General features: G+C 46.0%; 1 protein-coding gene across 1 annotated transcript in view; it reads right to left on the reverse strand.

Annotated features, from left to right (window-relative positions):
• Nucleotides 1-20,577, reverse strand: part of LOC135532910 (proto-oncogene vav-like) — a 70,438-nt gene that overhangs the window by 30,904 nt on the left and 18,957 nt on the right. Inside the window, 9 exon segments of the mRNA XM_064960345.1 lie at nt 143-242; nt 2,994-3,097; nt 14,067-14,085; nt 14,087-14,133; nt 14,741-14,833; nt 16,735-16,843; nt 17,472-17,537; nt 18,171-18,229; nt 20,460-20,576. Of these exon segments, the coding sequence (XP_064816417.1) occupies nt 143-242; nt 2,994-3,097; nt 14,067-14,085; nt 14,087-14,133; nt 14,741-14,833; nt 16,735-16,843; nt 17,472-17,537; nt 18,171-18,229; nt 20,460-20,576 (714 nt within the window).

Genomic DNA, 20,577 nt, shown 5'->3' on the forward strand with positions numbered 1-20,577 from the left:
GGGGGAGGGGAGGGGAGGGGAGGGGAGGGGAGGGGAGAGATCAGTTCAGTGTAAATTAAAAGAGAATAAGCAACTTCAGAGTATCCACCTCTCTGTCCTCCTCCATGTTTCATATGGGTGATGTATCCACCACTATTCTCACCTCTAGTTTCATCTTAACTCCTTCCTTCATGGCGGACATCTTGTCCAGGTGTTTAGTAGCTGCTTCCACCTGACTGCAGTACCGCCCATACGGCAACAACCTGGGATAGAGAGATATATTTCAGCAATAAGGCAGAAGGGGTGTGGTATATGGCCAATATACCACGGCTAAGGGCTGTTCTTAGGTAAGACATGGCGTGGAGTGCCTCTACACAGACCTTAGCCGTGGTATATTGGCCATATATCACAAACCCACAAGGTGCCTTACTGTAGAGCTGCCGCTTTCAAGGTGCGAGACTCTAACCCGGAAGCTTACAAGAAATCCTGCTATGCCCTGCGACGAACCATCAAACAGGCAAAGCGTCAATACAGGGCTAAGATTGACTCATACTACACCGACTCCGAAGCTCGTCTTATGTGGCAGGGCTTGCAAACTATTACAGGCTACAGAGGGAAGCACAGCCGTGAGCTGCCCAGTGACACGAGCCTACCAGACGAGCTAAATCACATCTATGCTATCTTCGAGGCAAGCAACACTGAGGCATGCATGAGAGCATCAGCTGTTCCGGACGACTGTGTGATCACACTTTCCATAGCCGACGTGAGTAAGACCTTTAAACAGGTCAACATACACAAGGCTGCGGGGCCAGATGGATTAGCAGGACATGCGCTGACCATGACTACATACCCATAAATGACTACAGACCCGTAGCACTCACGTCTGTAGCCATGAAGTGCTTTGAAAGGCTGGTAATAGCTCACATCAACACCATTATCCCAGAAACCCTAGACCCACTCCAATTCGCATACTGCCCAAACAGATCCACAGATGATGCAATCTCTATTGCACACCACACTGCCCTTTCCCACCTGGACAAAAGGAACACTTATGTGAGAATGCTGTTCCTTGACTACAGCTCAGCGTTCAACACCATAGTACCCTCAAAGCTCATTACTAAGCTAAGGAACCTGGGACTAAACACCTCCATCTGGAACTGGATCCTGGACTTCCTAACGGGCCACCCCCAGGTTGTGAGGGTAGGTAGCAACACATATGCCAGGCTGATCCTCAACACTGGAGCTCCCCAGGGGTGCATGCTCAGTCCCCTCCTGGACTCCCTGTTCACCCACGACTGCGTGGCTATGTACGACTCCCAACAGCATCATTAAGTTTGCAGACGACACAACAGTGGTAGGCCTGATCACAGACAACGACGAGACAGCCTATAGGGAGAAGGTCAGAGACCTGGTCTTGTGGTGCCAGAATAACAACCTCTCCCTCAACTTGAGCAAGACTAAGGAGATGATTGAGGACTACAGGAAAAGGAGGACTGAGCACGCCCCCATTCTCATCGACTGGGCTGTAGTGGAGCAGGTTGAGAGCTTCAAGTTCCTTGGTGTCCACATCAACAACAAACTAGAATGGTCCAAACACACCAAGACAGTCGTGAAGAGGGTACGACAAAGCCTATTCCCCTTCAGGAAACTAAAAAGATTTGTCATGGTTCCTCAGATCCTCAAAAGGTTCTACAGCTGCACCATCGAGAGCATCCGGACTGGTTGCATCACTGCCTGGTACGGCCACTGCTCGTCCTCCGAACCACAAGGCACTACAGAGGTTTAGTGCGTACGGCCCAGTACATCACTGGGGCCAAGCTGCCTGCCATCCTGGACCTCTATACCAGGCGGTGTCAGAGGAAGGCCCTAACAATGGTCAAAGACCCCAGCCACCCCAGTCATAGACTGTTCTCTCTACTACAGCATGACAAGTGGTACCGGAGAGCCAAGTCTAGGACCAAAAGGCTTCTTAACAGCTTCTACCCCCAAGACATAAGACTCCTAAACAGGTAATCAAATGGCTACTCGGACTATTTGCATTGAGTGCCCCCCCCAACCCCTCTTTTTACGCTGCTGCTACTCTCTGTTAATCATATATATATCTACAAGTACATACTACCTCTATCAGCCTGTTGTTCACCTAATACCTTTTTTGCACTATTTGGTTAGAGCCTGTAAGTAAGCATTTCACTGTAAGGTCTACACCTGTTGTATTCAGCATTTCACTGTCAGGTCTACTACACCTGTTGTATTCAGCATTCCACTGTAAGGTCTACTACAACAGTTGTATTCAGCATTTCACTGTAAGGTCTACACCTGTTGTATTCAGCATTTCACTGTCAGGTCTACTACACCTGTTGTATTCAGCATTTCACTGTAAGGTCTCTACACCTGTTGTATTCAGCATTTCACTGTAAGGTCCACTACACCTGTTGTATTCAGCATTTCACTGTAAGGACTCTACACCTGTTGTATTGAGCATTTCACTGTAAGGTCTACTACACCTGTTGTATTCAGCATTCCACTGTAAGGTCTACTACACCTGTTGTATTCAGCATTTCACTGTAAGGTCTACTACACCTGTTGTATTCAGCATTTCACTGTAAGGTCTACTATACCTGTTGTATTCAGCATTTCACTGTAAGATCTACACCTGTTGTATTCAGCATTTCACTGTAAGGTCTACTACATCTGTTGTATTCAGCATTTCACTGTAAGGTCTACTACACCTGTTGTATTCAGCATTTCACTGTAAGGTCTACTACACCTGTTGTATTCAGCATTTCACTGTAAGGTCCACTACACCTGTTGTATTCAGCATTTCACTGTAAGGTCCACTACACCTGTTGTATTCAGCATTTCACTGTAAGGTCTACTACACCTGTTGTATTCAGCATTTCACTGTAAGGTCTACTACACCTGTTGTATTCAGCATTTCACTGTAAGGTCTACTACACCTGTTGCATACGGCGCACGTGACAAATAAACTTTGATTTGATTGGATATTTCTCTACCTCTCTTTGTAGTTGATGAAGACCTGGTAAAGGTTCTCGGCATTCAGGGTTAAGATCGAGGTCTGGATCTCCCCCAGCAGACTACGATGGGTTACAGCCAGATCCTACACAGAGAGTCAGAGAGGGAGGGGAGGTAGAGAGAAAGAGAGAGAGAGAGAGAGAGAGAGAGAGAGAGAGAGAGAGAGGGACAGAGAGAGGGGTAGAGAGAGAGAGGGGGGAGGGGTAGAGAGAGAGGGGGGTAGAGAGAGAGAGGGAGGGGGTAGAGAGAGAGAGGGGGTAGAGAGAGAGAGAGGGGGAGGGTAGAGAGAGAGGGGGTAGAGAGAGAAAAGAGAGGGGGGTAGAGAGAGGGGGAGAGAGAGGGGGTATAGAGAGAGAGAGGGGGAGGGGAGGTAGAGAGAGAGAGAGGGAGGGGAGGAGGTAGAGAGAGAGAGGGAGGGAGGAGGTAGAGAGAGGGGGTAGGAGAGAGAGAGAGAGAGAGGGGGGTAGAGAGAGAGAGAGGGGTAGAGAGAGAAAGAGAGAGAGAGAGAGAGAGAGAGAGAGGGGGAGAGGGGTAGAGAGAGAGAGAGAGAGGGGGGGGGTAGAGAGAGGGGGGTAAGAGGGGGAGGAGGAGGGAAATTATGACTTCATATGTTGGGGGCTGTTTACCCTACACACACAGTTTACCCTACACACACAGTTTACCCTACACACACAGTTTACCCTACACACACACAGTTTACCCTACACACACACAGTTTACCGTACACACACACACAGTTTACCCTACACACACACAGTTTACCCTACACACACAGTTTACCCTACACACACACAGTTTACCCTACACACACAGTTTACCATACACACACACAGTTTACCCTACACACACAGTTTACCCTACACATAGTTTACTCCACACTCACAGTTTACCCTACACACACAGTTTACCCTACACACAGTTCACCCTACACACACAGTTTACCCTGTACACACACGGTTTACCCTACACACACACAGTTTACCCTACAAACACAGTTTACCCTACACACACACAGTTTACCCTACACACAGTTTACCCTACACACACAGTTTACCCGACACACACACAGTTTACCCGACACACACACAGTTTACCCTACACACACACAGTTTACCATACACACACAAAGTTTACCCTACACGCACAGTTTACCCTTACCAACACACAGTTTACCCTACACACACAGTTTACCATACACACACACAGTTTACCCTACACACACAGTTTACCCTACACACAGTTTACCCCACACTCACAGTTTACCCTACACACACAGTTTACCCTACACACAGTTTACCCTACACACACAGTTTACCCTGTACACACACGGTTTACCCTACACACACACGGTTTACCCTACACACACAGTTTACCCCACACACACAGTTTACCCTACACACACAGTTTACCCTACACACACAGTTTACCCTACACACACACAGTTTACCCTGCACACACACAGTTTACCCTGCACACACACAGTTTACACTGCACACACAGTTTACCCTACACACACAGTTTACCCTACACACACACAGTTTACCGTACACACACACACAGTTTACCCTACACACACACAGTTTACCCTACACACACAGTTTACCCTACACACACACAGTTTACCCTACACACAGTTTACCCTACACACAGTTTACCCGACACACACACAGTTTAACCGACACACACACAGTTTACCCTACACACACACAGTTTACAATACACACACACAGTTTACCCTACACACACAGTTTACCCTTACCAACACACAGTTTACCCTACACACACAGTTTACCATACACACACACAGTTTACCCTACACACACAGTTTACCCTGTACACACACGGTTTACCCTACACACACACAGTTTACCCTACACACAGAGTTTACCCTACACACACACAGTTTACCCTACACACAGTTTACCCTACACACACAGTTTACCCGACACACACACAGTTTACCCGACACACACACAGTTTACCCTACACACACACAGTTTACCATACACACACAAAGTTTACCCTACACGCACAGTTTACCCTTACCAACACACAGTTTACCCTACACACACAGTTTACCATACACACACACAGTTTACCCTACACACACAGTTTACCCTACACACAGTTTACCCCACACTCACAGTTTACCCTACACACACAGTTTACCCTACACACAGTTTACCCCCCACACACAGTTTACCCTGTACACACACGGTTTACCCTACACATACACGGTTTACCCTACACACACAGTTTACCCTACACACACACAGTTTACCCTACACACACAGTTTACCCTACACACACAGTTTACCCTACACACACACAGTTTACCCTGCACACACAGTTTACCCTACACACACAGTTTACCCTACACACAGTTTACCCCACACACACACAGTTTACCCCCCACACACACAGTTTACCCTACACACACACACAGTTTACCCTACACACACACACAGTTTACCCTACACACACAGTTTACCCTACACACACACAGTTTACCCTACACACACACAGTTTACCCTACACACACAGTTTACCCTACACCTACACAGTTTACCCTACACACACACAGTTTACCATACACACACACAGTTTACCATACACACACAGTTTACCCTACACACACAGTTTACCCTACACACACACAGTTTACCCTGTACACACACACAGTTTACCCTACACACACACAGTTTACCCTACACACACAGTTTACCCTGTACACACACACAGTTTACCCTACACCTACACAGTTTACCCTACACACACACAGTTTACCATACACACACAGTTTACCATACACACACAGTTTACCCTACACACACAGTTTACCCTACACACACACAGTTTACCCTACACACACAGTTTACCCTACACACACACAGTTTACCCTGTACACACACAGTTTACCATACACACAGTTTACCCTACACACACACAGTTTACCATACACACACAGTTTACCATACACACACAGTTTACCCTACACACACAGTTTACCCTACACACACAGTTTACCCTACACACACACAGTTTACCCTACACACACAGTTTACCCTACACACACAGTTTACCGTGCACAAACACAGTTTAAGCTACACACGCACAGTTTACCATACACACACACACAGTTTACCCTACACACACAGTTTACCCTACACACACACAGTTTACCATACACACACACAGTTTACCATACACACACACAGTTTACCCTACACAAACACAGTTTACCATACACATACACAGTTTACCCTGTACACACACACAGTTTACCCTGTACACACACACAGTTTACCCTACACACACACAGTTTACCCTGTACACGCACAGTTTACCCTACACACACACAGTTTACCCTACACACACACAGTTTACCCTACACACACACAGTTTACCCTACACACACACAGTTTACCCTACGCACAGTTTACCCTACACACACACAGTTTACCCTACACACACACAGTTTACCCTGTACACACACACAGTTTACCCTACACACACAGTTTACCCTACACACACAGTTTACCCTACACACACACAGTTTACCCTACACACACACAGTTTACCCTACACACACAGTTTACCCTACGCACAGTTTACCCTACACACACACAGTTTACCCTACACACACACAGTTTACCCTACGCACAGTTTACCCTACACACACACAGTTTACCCTACGCACAGTTTACCCTACACACACACAGTTTACCCTACACACACACAGTTTACCCTACAGATACAGTTTACCCTACACACACAGTTTACCCTACACACACACCGTTTACCCTACACACACACAGTTTACCCTACACACACACAGTTTACCCTACACACACACAGTTTACCCTGTACACACACAGTTTACCCTACACACACAGTTTACCCTACACAAACACAGTTTACCCTACACACACAGTTTACCCTACACACACACAGTTTAGCCTACACACACACACAGTTTACCCTACGCACAGTTTACCCTACACACACACATTTTACCCTACACACACAGTTTACCCTACACACACAGTTTATCCTACACACACACAGTTTACCCTATGCACAGTTTACCCTACACACACACAGTTTACCCTACGCACAGTTTACCCTACACACACACAGTTTACCCTACACACACACAGTTTACCCTACACACACAGTTTACCCTACACACACACAGTTTACCCTACACACAGTTTACCCTACACACACAGTTTACCCTACACACACACAGTTTACCCTACACACACAGTTTACCCTACACACACACAGTTTACCCTACACACACACAGTTTACCCTACACACACACAGTTTACCCTACACAAACACAGTTTACCCTACACACACAGTTTACCCTACACACACACAGTTTACCCTACACACACACACAGTTTACCCTACACACACACAGTTTACCCTACGCACAGTTTACCCTACACACACACATTTTACCCTACACACACACAGTTTACCCTACACACACAGTTTACCCTACGCACAGTTTACACTACACACACACAGTTTACTCTAAGCACAGTTTACCCTACACACACAGTTTACCCTACACACACACAGTTTACCCTACACACACACAGTTTACCCTACACACACACAGTTTACCCTACACACACAGTTTACCATACACACACACACAGTTTACCCTACACACACAGTTTACCCTACACACACACAGTTTACCCTACACACACACAGTTTACCCTACACACACAGTTTACCCTACACACACACAGTTTACCCTACACACACAGTTTACCCTACACACACAGTTTACCCTACACACACACAGTTTACCCTACGAAAACTTTACCCTACACACACACAGTTTACCCTACGCACAGTTTACCCTACACACACAGTTTACCCTACACACACACAGTTTACCCTACGCACAGTTTACCCTACACGCACAGTTTACCCTACACACACAGTTTACCCTACGCACAGTTTACCCTACACACGCACAGTTTACCCTACACACACACAGTTTACCCTACACACACAGTTTACCCTACACACACAGTTTACCCTACACACACACAGTTTACCCTACACACAGTTTACCCTACACACACAGTTTACCCTACACACACAGTTTACCCTACACACACACAGTTTACCCTACACACACACAGTTTACCCTGTACACACACAGTTTACCCTACACACACACAGTTTACCCTACACACACAGTTTACCCTACATACACAGTTTACCCTACACACACTCAGTTTACCCTACACACACACACAGTTTACCCTACACACACACAGTTTACCCTACGCACAGTTTACCCTACACACACATTTTACCCTACACACACACAGTTTACCCTACACACACAGTTTACCCTACACACAGTTTACCCTACACACAGTTTACCCTACACACACACAGTTTACCCTACACACACACAGTTTACCCTACACACACACAGTTTACCCTACGCACAATTACCCTACACACACACATTTTACCCTACACACACACAGTTTACCCTACACACACAGTTTACCCTACACACACAGTTTACCCTACACACAGTTTACCCTACACACAGTTTACCCCACACACACACAGTTTACCCACACACACACAGTTTACCCTACACACACACACAGTTTACCCTACACACACACAGTTTACCCTGCACACACACAGTTTACCCTACACACACAGTTTACCCTACACACACACAGTTTACCCTACACACACAGTTTACCCTACACACAGTTTACCAAGTACACACACAGTTTACCCTACACACACAGTTTACCCTACACACACACAGTTTACCCTACACACACACAGTTTACCCTACACACACACAGTTTACCCTACACACACACAGTTTACCCTACACACACACCGTTTACCCTACACACACAGTTTACCCTGTACACACACAGTTTACCCTACACACACACAGTTTACCCTACACACACACACAGTTTACCCTACACACACACAGTTTACCCTACACACAGTTTACCCTACACACACATTTTACCCTACACACACACAGTTTACCCTACACACACAGTTTACCCTACACACAGTTTACCCTACACACAGTTTACCCTACACACACACAGTTTAACCCTACACACACAGTTTACCCTACACACACACAGTTTACCCTACGCACAATTACCCTACACACACACATTTTACCCTACACACACGCAGTTTACCCTACACACACAGTTTACCCTACACACACAGTTTACCCTACACACAGTTTACCCTACACACAGTTTACCCCACACACACACAGTTTACCCCACACACACACAGTTTACCCTACACACACACACAGTTTACCCTACACACACACAGTTTACCCTGCACACACACAGTTTACCCTACACACACAGTTTACCCTACACACACACAGTTTACCCTGTACACACACAGTTTACCATACACACAGTTTACCCTACACACACACAGTTTACCATACACACACAGTTTACCATACACACACAGTTTACCCTACACACACAGTTTACCCTACACACACAGTTTACCCTACACACACACAGTTTACCCTACACACACAGTTTACCCTACACACACAGTTTCCCGTGCACAAACACAGTTTAAGCTACACATGCACAGTTTACCATACACACACACACAGTTTACCCTACACACACAGTTTACCCTACACACGCACAGTTTACCCTACACACACACAGTTTACCCTACACACACACAGTTTACCCTGTACACACACATTTTACCCTACACACACAGTTTACCCTACACACACAGTTTACCCTACACACACACAGTTTACCCTACACACACACAGTTTACCCCACACACACACAGTTTACCCTACGCACAGTTTACCCTACACACACACAGTTTACCCTACACACACACAGTTTACCCTACACACACACAGTTTACCCTACACACACACAGTTTACCCTGTACACACACACAGTTTACCCTACACACACAGTTTACCCTACACACACAGTTTACCCTACACACACACAGTTTACCCTACACACACACAGTTTACCCTACACACACAGTTTACCCTACTCACAGTTTACCCTACACACACACAGTTTACCCTACACACACACAGTTTACCCTACGCACAGTTTACCCTACACACACACAGTTTACCCTACGCACAGTTTACCCTACACACACACAGTTTACCCTACACACACAGTTTACCCTACAGATACAGTTTACCCTACACACACAGTTTACCCTACACACACACCGTTTACCCTACACACACACAGTTTACCCTACACACACACAGTTTACCCTACACACACACAGTTTACCCTGTACACACACAGTTTACCCTACACACACAGTTTACCCTACACAAACACAGTTTACCCTACACACACAGTTTACCCTACACACACACAGTTTAGCCTACACACACACACAGTTTACCCTACGCACAGTTTACCCTACACACACACATTTTACCCTACACACACAGTTTACCCTACACACACAGTTTATCCTACACACACACAGTTTACCCTATGCACAGTTTACCCTACACACACACAGTTTACCCTACGCACAGTTTACCCTACACACACACAGTTTACCCTACACACACACAGTTTACCCTACACACACAGTTTACCCTACACACACAGTTTACCCTACACACACACAGTTTACCCTACACACAGTTTACCCTACACACACAGTTTACCCTACACACACACAGTTTACCCTACACACACAGTTTACCCTACACACACACAGTTTACCCTACACACACACAGTTTACCCTACACACACACAGTTTACCCTACACAAACACAGTTTACCCTACACACACAGTTTACCCTACACACACACAGTTTACCCTACACACACACACAGTTTACCCTACACACACACAGTTTACCCTACGCACAGTTTACCCTACACACACACATTTTACCCTACACACACACAGTTTACCCTACACACACAGTTTACCCTACGCACAGTTTACACTACACACACACAGTTTACTCTAAGCACAGTTTACCCTACACACACAGTTTACCCTACACACACACAGTTTACCCTACACACACACAGTTTACCCTACACACACACAGTTTACCCTACACACACAGTTTACCATACACACACACACAGTTTACCCTACACACACAGTTTACCCTACACACACACAGTTTACCCTACACACACACAGTTTACCCTACACACACAGTTTACCCTACACACACACAGTTTACCCTACACACACAGTTTACCCTACACACACACAGTTTACCCTACACACACACAGTTTACCCTACGAAAACTTTACCCTACACACACACAGTTTACCCTACGCACAGTTTACCCTACACACACAGTTTACCCTACACACACACAGTTTACCCTACGCACAGTTTACCCTACACGCACAGTTTACCCTACACACACAGTTTACCCTACGCACAGTTTACCCTACACACGCACAGTTTACCCTACACACACACAGTTTACCCTACACACACAGTTTACCCTACACACACAGTTTACCCTACACACACACAGTTTACCCTACACACAGTTTACCCTACACACACAGTTTACCCTACACACACAGTTTACCCTACACACACACAGTTTACCCTACACACACACAGTTTACCCTGTACACACACAGTTTACCCTACACACACACAGTTTACCCTACACACACAGTTTACCCTACATACACAGTTTACCCTACACACACTCAGTTTACCCTACACACACACACAGTTTACCCTACACACACACAGTTTACCCTACGCACAGTTTACCCTACACACACATTTTACCCTACACACACACAGTTTACCCTACACACACAGTTTACCCTACACACAGTTTACCCTACACACAGTTTACCCTACACACACAGTTTACCCTACACACACACAGTTTACCCTACACACACACAGTTTACCCTACGCACAATTACCCTACACACACACATTTTACCCTACACACACAGTTTACCCTACACACACAGTTTACCCTACACACACAGTTTACCCTACACACAGTTTACCCTACACACAGTTTACCCACACACACACAGTTTACCCCACACACACACAGTTTACCCTACACACACACACAGTTTACCCTACACACACACAGTTTACCCTGCACACACACAGTTTACCCTACACACACAGTTTACCCTACACACACACAGTTTACCCTACACACACAGTTTACCCTACACACAGTTTACCAAGTACACACACAGTTTACCCTACAAACACAGTTTACCCTACACACACACAGTTTACCCTACACACACACAGTTTACCCTACACACACACAGTTTACCCTACACACACACAGTTTACCCTACACACACACCGTTTACCCTACACACACAGTTTACCCTGTACACACACAGTTTACCCTACACACACACAGTTTACCCTACACACACACACAGTTTACCCTACACACACACAGTTTACCCTACACACAGTTTACCCTACACACACATTTTACCCTACACACACACAGTTTACCCTACACACACAGTTTACCCTACACACAGTTTACCCTACACACAGTTTACCCTACACACACACAGTTTACCCTACACACACAGTTTACCCTACACACACACAGTTTACCCTACGCACAATTACCCTACACACACACATTTTACCCTACACACACGCAGTTTACCCTACACACACAGTTTACCCTACACACACAGTTTACCCTACACACAGTTTACCCTACACACAGTTTACCCCACACACACACAGTTTACCCCACACACACACAGTTTACCCTACACACACACACAGTTTACCCTACACACACACAGTTTACCCTGCACACACACAGTTTACCCTACACACACAGTTTACCCTACACACACACAGTTTACCCTACACACACAGTTTACCCTACACACAGTTTACCAAGTACACACACAGTTTACCCTACACACACAGTTTACCCTACACACACACAGTTTACCCTACACACACACAGTTTACCCTACACACACAGTTTACCCTACACACACACAGTTTACCCTACACACACACAGTTTACCCTGTACACACACAGTTTACCCTGTACACACACAGTTTACCCTACACACACACAGTTTACCCTACACACACACAGTTTACCCTACACACACACAGTTTACCCTACACACACAGTTTACCCTACACACACACAGTTTACCCTACACACACACACAGTTTACCCTACACACACACAGTTTACCCTACACACACACACAGTTTACCCTACGCACAGTTTACCCTACACACACACATTTTACCCTACACACACACAGTTTACCCTACACACACAGTTTACCCTACACACACAGTTTACCCTACACACACAGTTTACCCTACACACACAGTTTACCCTACACACAGTTTACCCTACACACACAGTTTACCCTACACACACACACCTATGGAGATAATTACTTCTTTCTACAATCACTATACAAAACATTAGGAACACCTGTTCTTTCCACGACTGACCAGGTGAATCCAGGTGAAAGTTATGATCCCTTATTGATGTTCAGTCAGTGTAGATGAAGGGGGGTAGACGAGTTAAAGAAGGATTGAGACTCATGAGACATGGATTGTGTCTGTGCGTCATTCAGAGGGCGAATGGGCAAGACAAAATCAAAGTGCCTTTGAACAGGGTGTGGTTGTAGGTGCCAGGCGCACCGGTGTGTGTCAAGAACTGCAACGCTGCTGGGTTTTTCACGCTCAACATTTTTCCCGTGTGTATCAATCGTTGTCCAGCACCCAAAGGACGTCCAGCCAACTTGACACAACTGTGCGAAGTGTTACAGTCAACATGGGCCAGCGTCCCTGTGGAACGGCTTTCCACACCTTGCTGTGACAAACTGAGGCAGTTCTGAGGCTGTTCTGAGGTCACAGTTTCAGAAAGGTGTTCTTAATGTTTGGTTTAGTCAGAGTATAAACACAATACTACGTACAGAGGGAAGAACAGAACATACCGCCGTGTTGATGAAGATGCTCTATGTCGTGAGGCTGAAGGAACTTCTGGAGGGGCTTCATGAAGTGCTACGCACACAGAGAGAGAGAGAGAGAGAGACAGAGACAGCGCGAGAGAGACAGAGAGAGAGAGAGAGACAGAGAGAGAGAGAGAGAGGGAGAGAGAGGGAGAGAGAGAGAGTTACAGTTCAGTTTGACAGCAGAGAGAGAGAGAGAGAGAGAGAGAGAGAGAGAGAGAAACAGACAGACAGACAGAGAGAGAGAGAGCAAGAGAGAGACACAGACAGAAGAAGAGATGTAGAGAGAGGAGGGAGAGAGAAGGTGAGCGAGAGGGAGAGAGAAGGAGGGAGAGAGAGAAAGAGAGACGGAGGGACATAGAGAAAGAGAGAAGGAGGGACAGAGAGAAAGAGAGAAGAAGGGACATAGAGAAAGAGAGGAGGACAGAGAAAGAAAGGAGGACAGAGAGAAAGAGAGGAGGACAGAGAGAAAGAGAGGAGGACAGAGAGAAAGAGAGAAGAAGGGACAGAGAGAAAGAGAGGTGGAAAGAGAGAAAGAGGGCAGAGGGAAAGAGAGAAGGAGGACAGAGAGAAAGAGGACAGAAAGAAAGAGAGAAGGAGGACAGAGAGAAAGAGGACAGAGAGAAAGAGAGAAGGAGGACAGAGAGAAAAAGTAATACCTGTAATATGGATTCCAGCGTGTCAGTGTATTTCTCCTCTGTCAGTCTGATCTCCTGCAGGCAGCATTCTCTCTTATCCACCTCCATCTTCTGCTGAACCATGACACAACCATAACACAACCATAACACAACAGCATTCTCTCTTATCCACCTCCATCTTCTGCTGAACCATGACACAACCATAACACAACCATAACACAACAGCATTCTCTCTTATCCACCTCCATCTTCTGCTGAACCATGACACAACCATAACACAACCATAACACAACAGCATTCTCTCTTATCCACCTCCATCTTCTGCTGAACCATAACACAACCATAACACAACCATAACAAACCCATAACGCAACCATAACACACCATAACAAACCCATAACACAACCATAGCAAACCCATAACACAACCATAATTACACAACCATAACACAACCATAACAAACCCATAACACAACCATAACACAACCATAACAAACCCATAACACAACCATAACACAACCATAACACAACCATAACACAACAGCATTCTCTCTTATCCACCTCCATCTTCTGCTGAACCATAACACAACCATAACACAACCATAACACAACCATAACAAACCCATAACACAACCATAACACAACCATAACACACCATAACAAACCCATAACACAACCATAGCAAACCCATAATACAACCATAATTACACAACCATAACACAACCATAACAAACCCATAACACAACCATAACACAACCATAACAAACCCATATCACAACCATAACACAACCATAACAAACCCATAACACAACCATAACACAACCATAACAAACCCATAACACAACCATAACACAACCATAACAAACCCATAACACAACCATAACACAACCATAACACAACGCAACCATAACAAAACCATAACACAACCATAACACAACCATAACACAACCATAACACAACCATAATACAACCACAATTATACAACCATAACAAACCCATAACACAACCATAACACAACCATAACACACCCATAACAAACCCATAACACAACACAACCATAACACAACCATAACACACCCATAACACACCCATAACAAACCCGTAACACAACCATAACACAACCATAACACAACCATAACACAACCATAACACAACCATAACAAACCCATAACACAACTATAACAAGCCCATAACACAACCATAACACAACCATAATTACACAACCAAAACACAACCATAACAAACCCATAACACAACCATAACACAACCATAACACAACGCAACCATAACACAACCATAACACAACCATAATACAACCACAATTACAGAACCATAACAAACCCATAACACAACACAACCATAACACAACCATAACACAACCATAACAAACCCATAACACAACACAACCATAACACAACCATAACACACCCATATCAAACCCATAACACAACATAACATAACCATAACACAACCATAACAAACCCATAACACAACACAACCATAACAAGCCCATAACACAACCATAACACAACCATAACACAACCAAAACACAACCATAACACAACTATAACAAACCCATAACACAACCATAACACAACCATAACACAACCATAACACAACTATAACAAACCCATAACACAACCATAACAAACCCATAACACAACCACAATTACACAACCATAACACAACCATAACAAACCCGTAACAGAACCATAACACAACCATAACACAACCATAACAAGCCCATAACACAACACAACCATAACACAACCACAACACTACCATAACACAACCATAACAACAACCATAACAAACCCATAACAAAACCATAACAGAACCATAACAGAACCAATACACAACCAATACACAACAATAACACAACCATAACAGAACCAATACACAAACAATAAAATTACCATTCCCGAGTGTAAAAACAGCTCCCCCATCATTTAAGTGTGAAAACAAAGGAGCTGAGTTAACACATCTCTGGTAGTATTGACCGTTGTATTCTCTCACCGTCTCCGATGGCTCATCGGCCCTCATCAAGTCTTCATATATCTCATCCCCCTCATTCTCCTCATCCTCCACACAGTCATAAAGGTCATCATCCTCATCCACTGTTTCACTGAGAGGGGGAGAGAGGGGAGGGAGAGAGAGAGAGAGGGAGGGGGAGAGAGAGGAGGGGAGGGAGAGAGAGAGTGGAGGGAGAGAGAAAGAGAGAGGGGAGGGAGAGAGAGGGGGAGGGAGAGAGAGGGGAGGGTGAGAGAAAGAGAGAGGGGAGGGGAGAGAGAGAGGAGGAGGGAGGAAGAGAGAGAGTGGAGGGAGAGAGAAAGAGAGAGGGAGGGAGAGAGAGGGGAGGGTGAGAGAGGGGGAGGGAGAGAGAGAGGGGAGGGAGAGAGGGGGAGGGAGAGAGAGAGGGAAGGGAGAGAGAAAGGGGAGGGGGAGAGAAGGGGGAGAGGGAGAGAGAGGAGGGAGAGAGATGGGGGAGAGAGGGGGGAGAGGGGGAGGGAGAGAGAGAGATGGGAGGGAGAGAGAGGGGAAGGGAGGGAGGGAGAGGGGGAGGGAGGGAGGGAGAGAGAGGGGGAAGGAAGGGGGAGAGAGAGGGAGGAAGGGAGAGAGAGAGGGAGGGGAGGAAGGGAGCGAGAGAGAGGGGTGGAAGGGAGAGAGAGGGAGGATCCAATTAGTCATTATGATTCAACACATATACACGCACACACACACACACACACACACACATACACACAGTAACTTACTCAATCTGGTCAGAGAGACCGTTGTAGATATCATCATCAGCAATACAGCCATCTATTGGGAAAGACCTGGAGAGAGAGAGAGAGAGGGGGAGAGATGGGAGAGGTGGGGAGAGAGAGAGAGTGAGGGGAGAGATGGGAGAGGTGGGGGGAGAGAGAGAGAGAGAGAGAGAGAGAGAGAGAGAGAGAGAGAGGGGGGGAGAGATGGGAGAGGTGGGGAGAGAGAGAGAGAGTGAGGGGAGAGATGGGAGAGGTGGGGAGAGAGAGAGACGGGAGAGATGGGAGAGGTGGGGAGAGAGAGAGAGAGAGAGAGAGAGAGAGAGAGGGGGGGATGGGGGAGGTGGGGAGAGAGAGAGAGAGAGTGAGGGGAGAGATGAGAGAGGTGGGGAGAGAGAGAGAGGGGAGAGATGGGAGAGGTGGGGAGAGAGAGAGGGAGAAAGAGAGAGAGAGAGAGAGAGAGAGAGAGGGGGAGATGGGGGATGTGGGGAGAGATGGGGGAGGTGGGGAGAGAGAGAGATGGGGAGGTGGGGGAGAGAGAGATGGGGGAGGTGGGGGAGAGAGAGAGATGGGGGAGGTGGGGGAGAGAGAGAGAGAGGGGAGAAATTGGGGAGGTGGGGAGAGAGAGAATACATAAAGATAGTGTTCTACGTTCCAATAAAGAAGAAAGGAGAATGGTTAAGTTTATAGAGTTTGGTAACTTACTGGAAACCCTTCTGGATGGAGATGGGGGAGTAGGACAGAATGGACAAGGTATCTATCACCTGAAACACAGACATACAGGGGTGACATAGAGAGACATGGGATGACATAGAGAGACATGGGATGACATCCAGGGACATGGGATGACATAGAGAGACATGGGATGACATAGAGAGACATGGGATGACATAGAGAGACATGGGATGACATAGAGAGACATGGGATGACATAGAGAGACATGGGATGACATAGAGAGACATGGGATGACATCCAGGGACATGGGATGACATAGAGAGACATTGGATGACATAGAGAGACATGGGATGACATAGAGAGACATGGGATAACATAGAGAGACATGGGATGACATAGAGAGACATGGGATGACATAGAGAGACATGGGGTGACATAAAGAGACATGGGATGACATACAGGGACGTGGGATGACATAGAGAGACATGGGATGACATAGAGAAACATGGGATGACATAGAGAGACATGGGATGACATAGAGAGACATGGGATGACATAGAGAGACATGGGATGGAATAGAGAGACATGGGATGACATAGAGAGACATGGGATGACATAGAGAGACATGGAGTGACATAGAGAGACATGGGATGACATAGAGACACATGGGATGACATAGAGAGACATGGGATGACATAGAGAGACATGGGATGACATAGAGAGACATGGAGTGACATAGAGAGACATGGGATGACATAGAGACACATGGGATGACATAGAGAGACATGGGATGACATAGAAAGATGTAAAGAGACTTTTTAGATAAATATGCTAGATATTTAATTGCTGTCGTTTTGCTGGTGGTGAGCTGTTTAGCAGATAGAACACGGAACCTATTTATGAAAGGAAACGAGAGGGACAATACACTGGAATGCTTCCATTGCTCCCTCTCTGTCTTACAGTTTTGCTATGACTCAGCAACTGGATGGAGAGAGAGAGAGACCGAAACTGCAGCGTCTTGAAGAAGACTCTCTAGCGAGAGAGAGACAGAGAGAGAGAGAGAGAGAGAGAGAGAAGTGAGAGCGAGAGAGAGAGAGAGAGAGAGAGAGAGAGAAGTGAGAGCGAGAGAGAGAGAGAGAGAGAGAGAGAGAAGTGAGAGCGAGAGAGAGAGAGAGAGAGAGAGAGAGAGAGAGAAGTGAGCGAGAGAGAGAGAGAGAGAGAGAGAGAGAAGTGAGAGCGAGAGAGAGAGAGAGAGAGAGAGAGAGAGAGAGAGAGAAGTGAGAGCGAGAGAGAGAGAGAGAGAGAGAGAGAGAGAGAGAGAGAGAGAGAGAGAGACAGAGAGAGATATACCTTACTTGCTTTGGCAATGTTAACACATGTTTCCCATGCCAATAAAGCCCCTTGAATTGAATTGAATTGAATTGAGAGAAAGTGAGAGCGAGAGACAGAGAGAGATAGAGAGAAATAAGTGAGAGCGAGAGAGAGAAGTGAAACCTGAAGTAGAGGAGAAGGAAGAGGGCAGACCAACCAACTGCTGAGAGACAGTAGACTGGTACTGCATGGACACTATATGGCCATAAGTATGTGGACGCCCCTTGACTGTGCTGTTTAAAGGTTGTGGCTGTGTTCTGACTGTGTTCTGGGCTGTGTTCTGGCTGTGTTATTTTAATTAAAAAATTTATTTTATTTTACCTTTATTTTACTAGGCAAGTCAGTTAAGAACAAATTCTTATTTTCAATGATGGCCTAGGCACAGTGGGTTAACTGCCTGTTCAGGGGCAGTACGACAGATTTGTACCTTGTCAGCTCGGGGATTCGAACTTGCAACCTTTCGGTTACTAGTCCAACACTCTAACCACTAGGCTACCCTGCCGCCCCAGTTATGACTGTGTTATGGCTGTGTTATGACTGTGTTATGACTGTGTTATGACTGTGTTATGACTGTGTTATGGCTGTGTTATGACTGTGTTATGACTGTGTTATGACTGTGTTATGACTGTGTTATGACTGTGTTATGACTGTGTTATGGGGTCTCAAAGAGAAACAAGCCTCGTTCCTGTAACTGGGTCGGCTTATGGTAACCGTGGTGACACGTTGACAGGAAGCTGCAGACTGTGAGGGGGGGAGCAGAATAAAACGAAAGAAAACTGCTGTAACCCCCATGTCAAAGACGACACACACGCACGCACGCACGCACGCACACACACACACACACACACACACACACACACACACACACACACACCCACACACACACACACACACACACACACACACACACACACACACACACACACACACACACACACACACACACACCTTGCCGAAGTCTCTGACATCAAACAGGTCGAAGGCTTCAAACAGTTCAGTCTTCCTCAGGTGGAACTTCTCCTGACACACCCCCAGGAACGTACGGATGTTCTTCAGACACAGGAAC

Source organism: Oncorhynchus masou, chromosome 5, assembly GCF_036934945.1.
Source record: "Oncorhynchus masou masou isolate Uvic2021 chromosome 5, UVic_Omas_1.1, whole genome shotgun sequence".
Taxonomy (NCBI): Eukaryota; Metazoa; Chordata; class Actinopteri; order Salmoniformes; family Salmonidae; genus Oncorhynchus; species Oncorhynchus masou.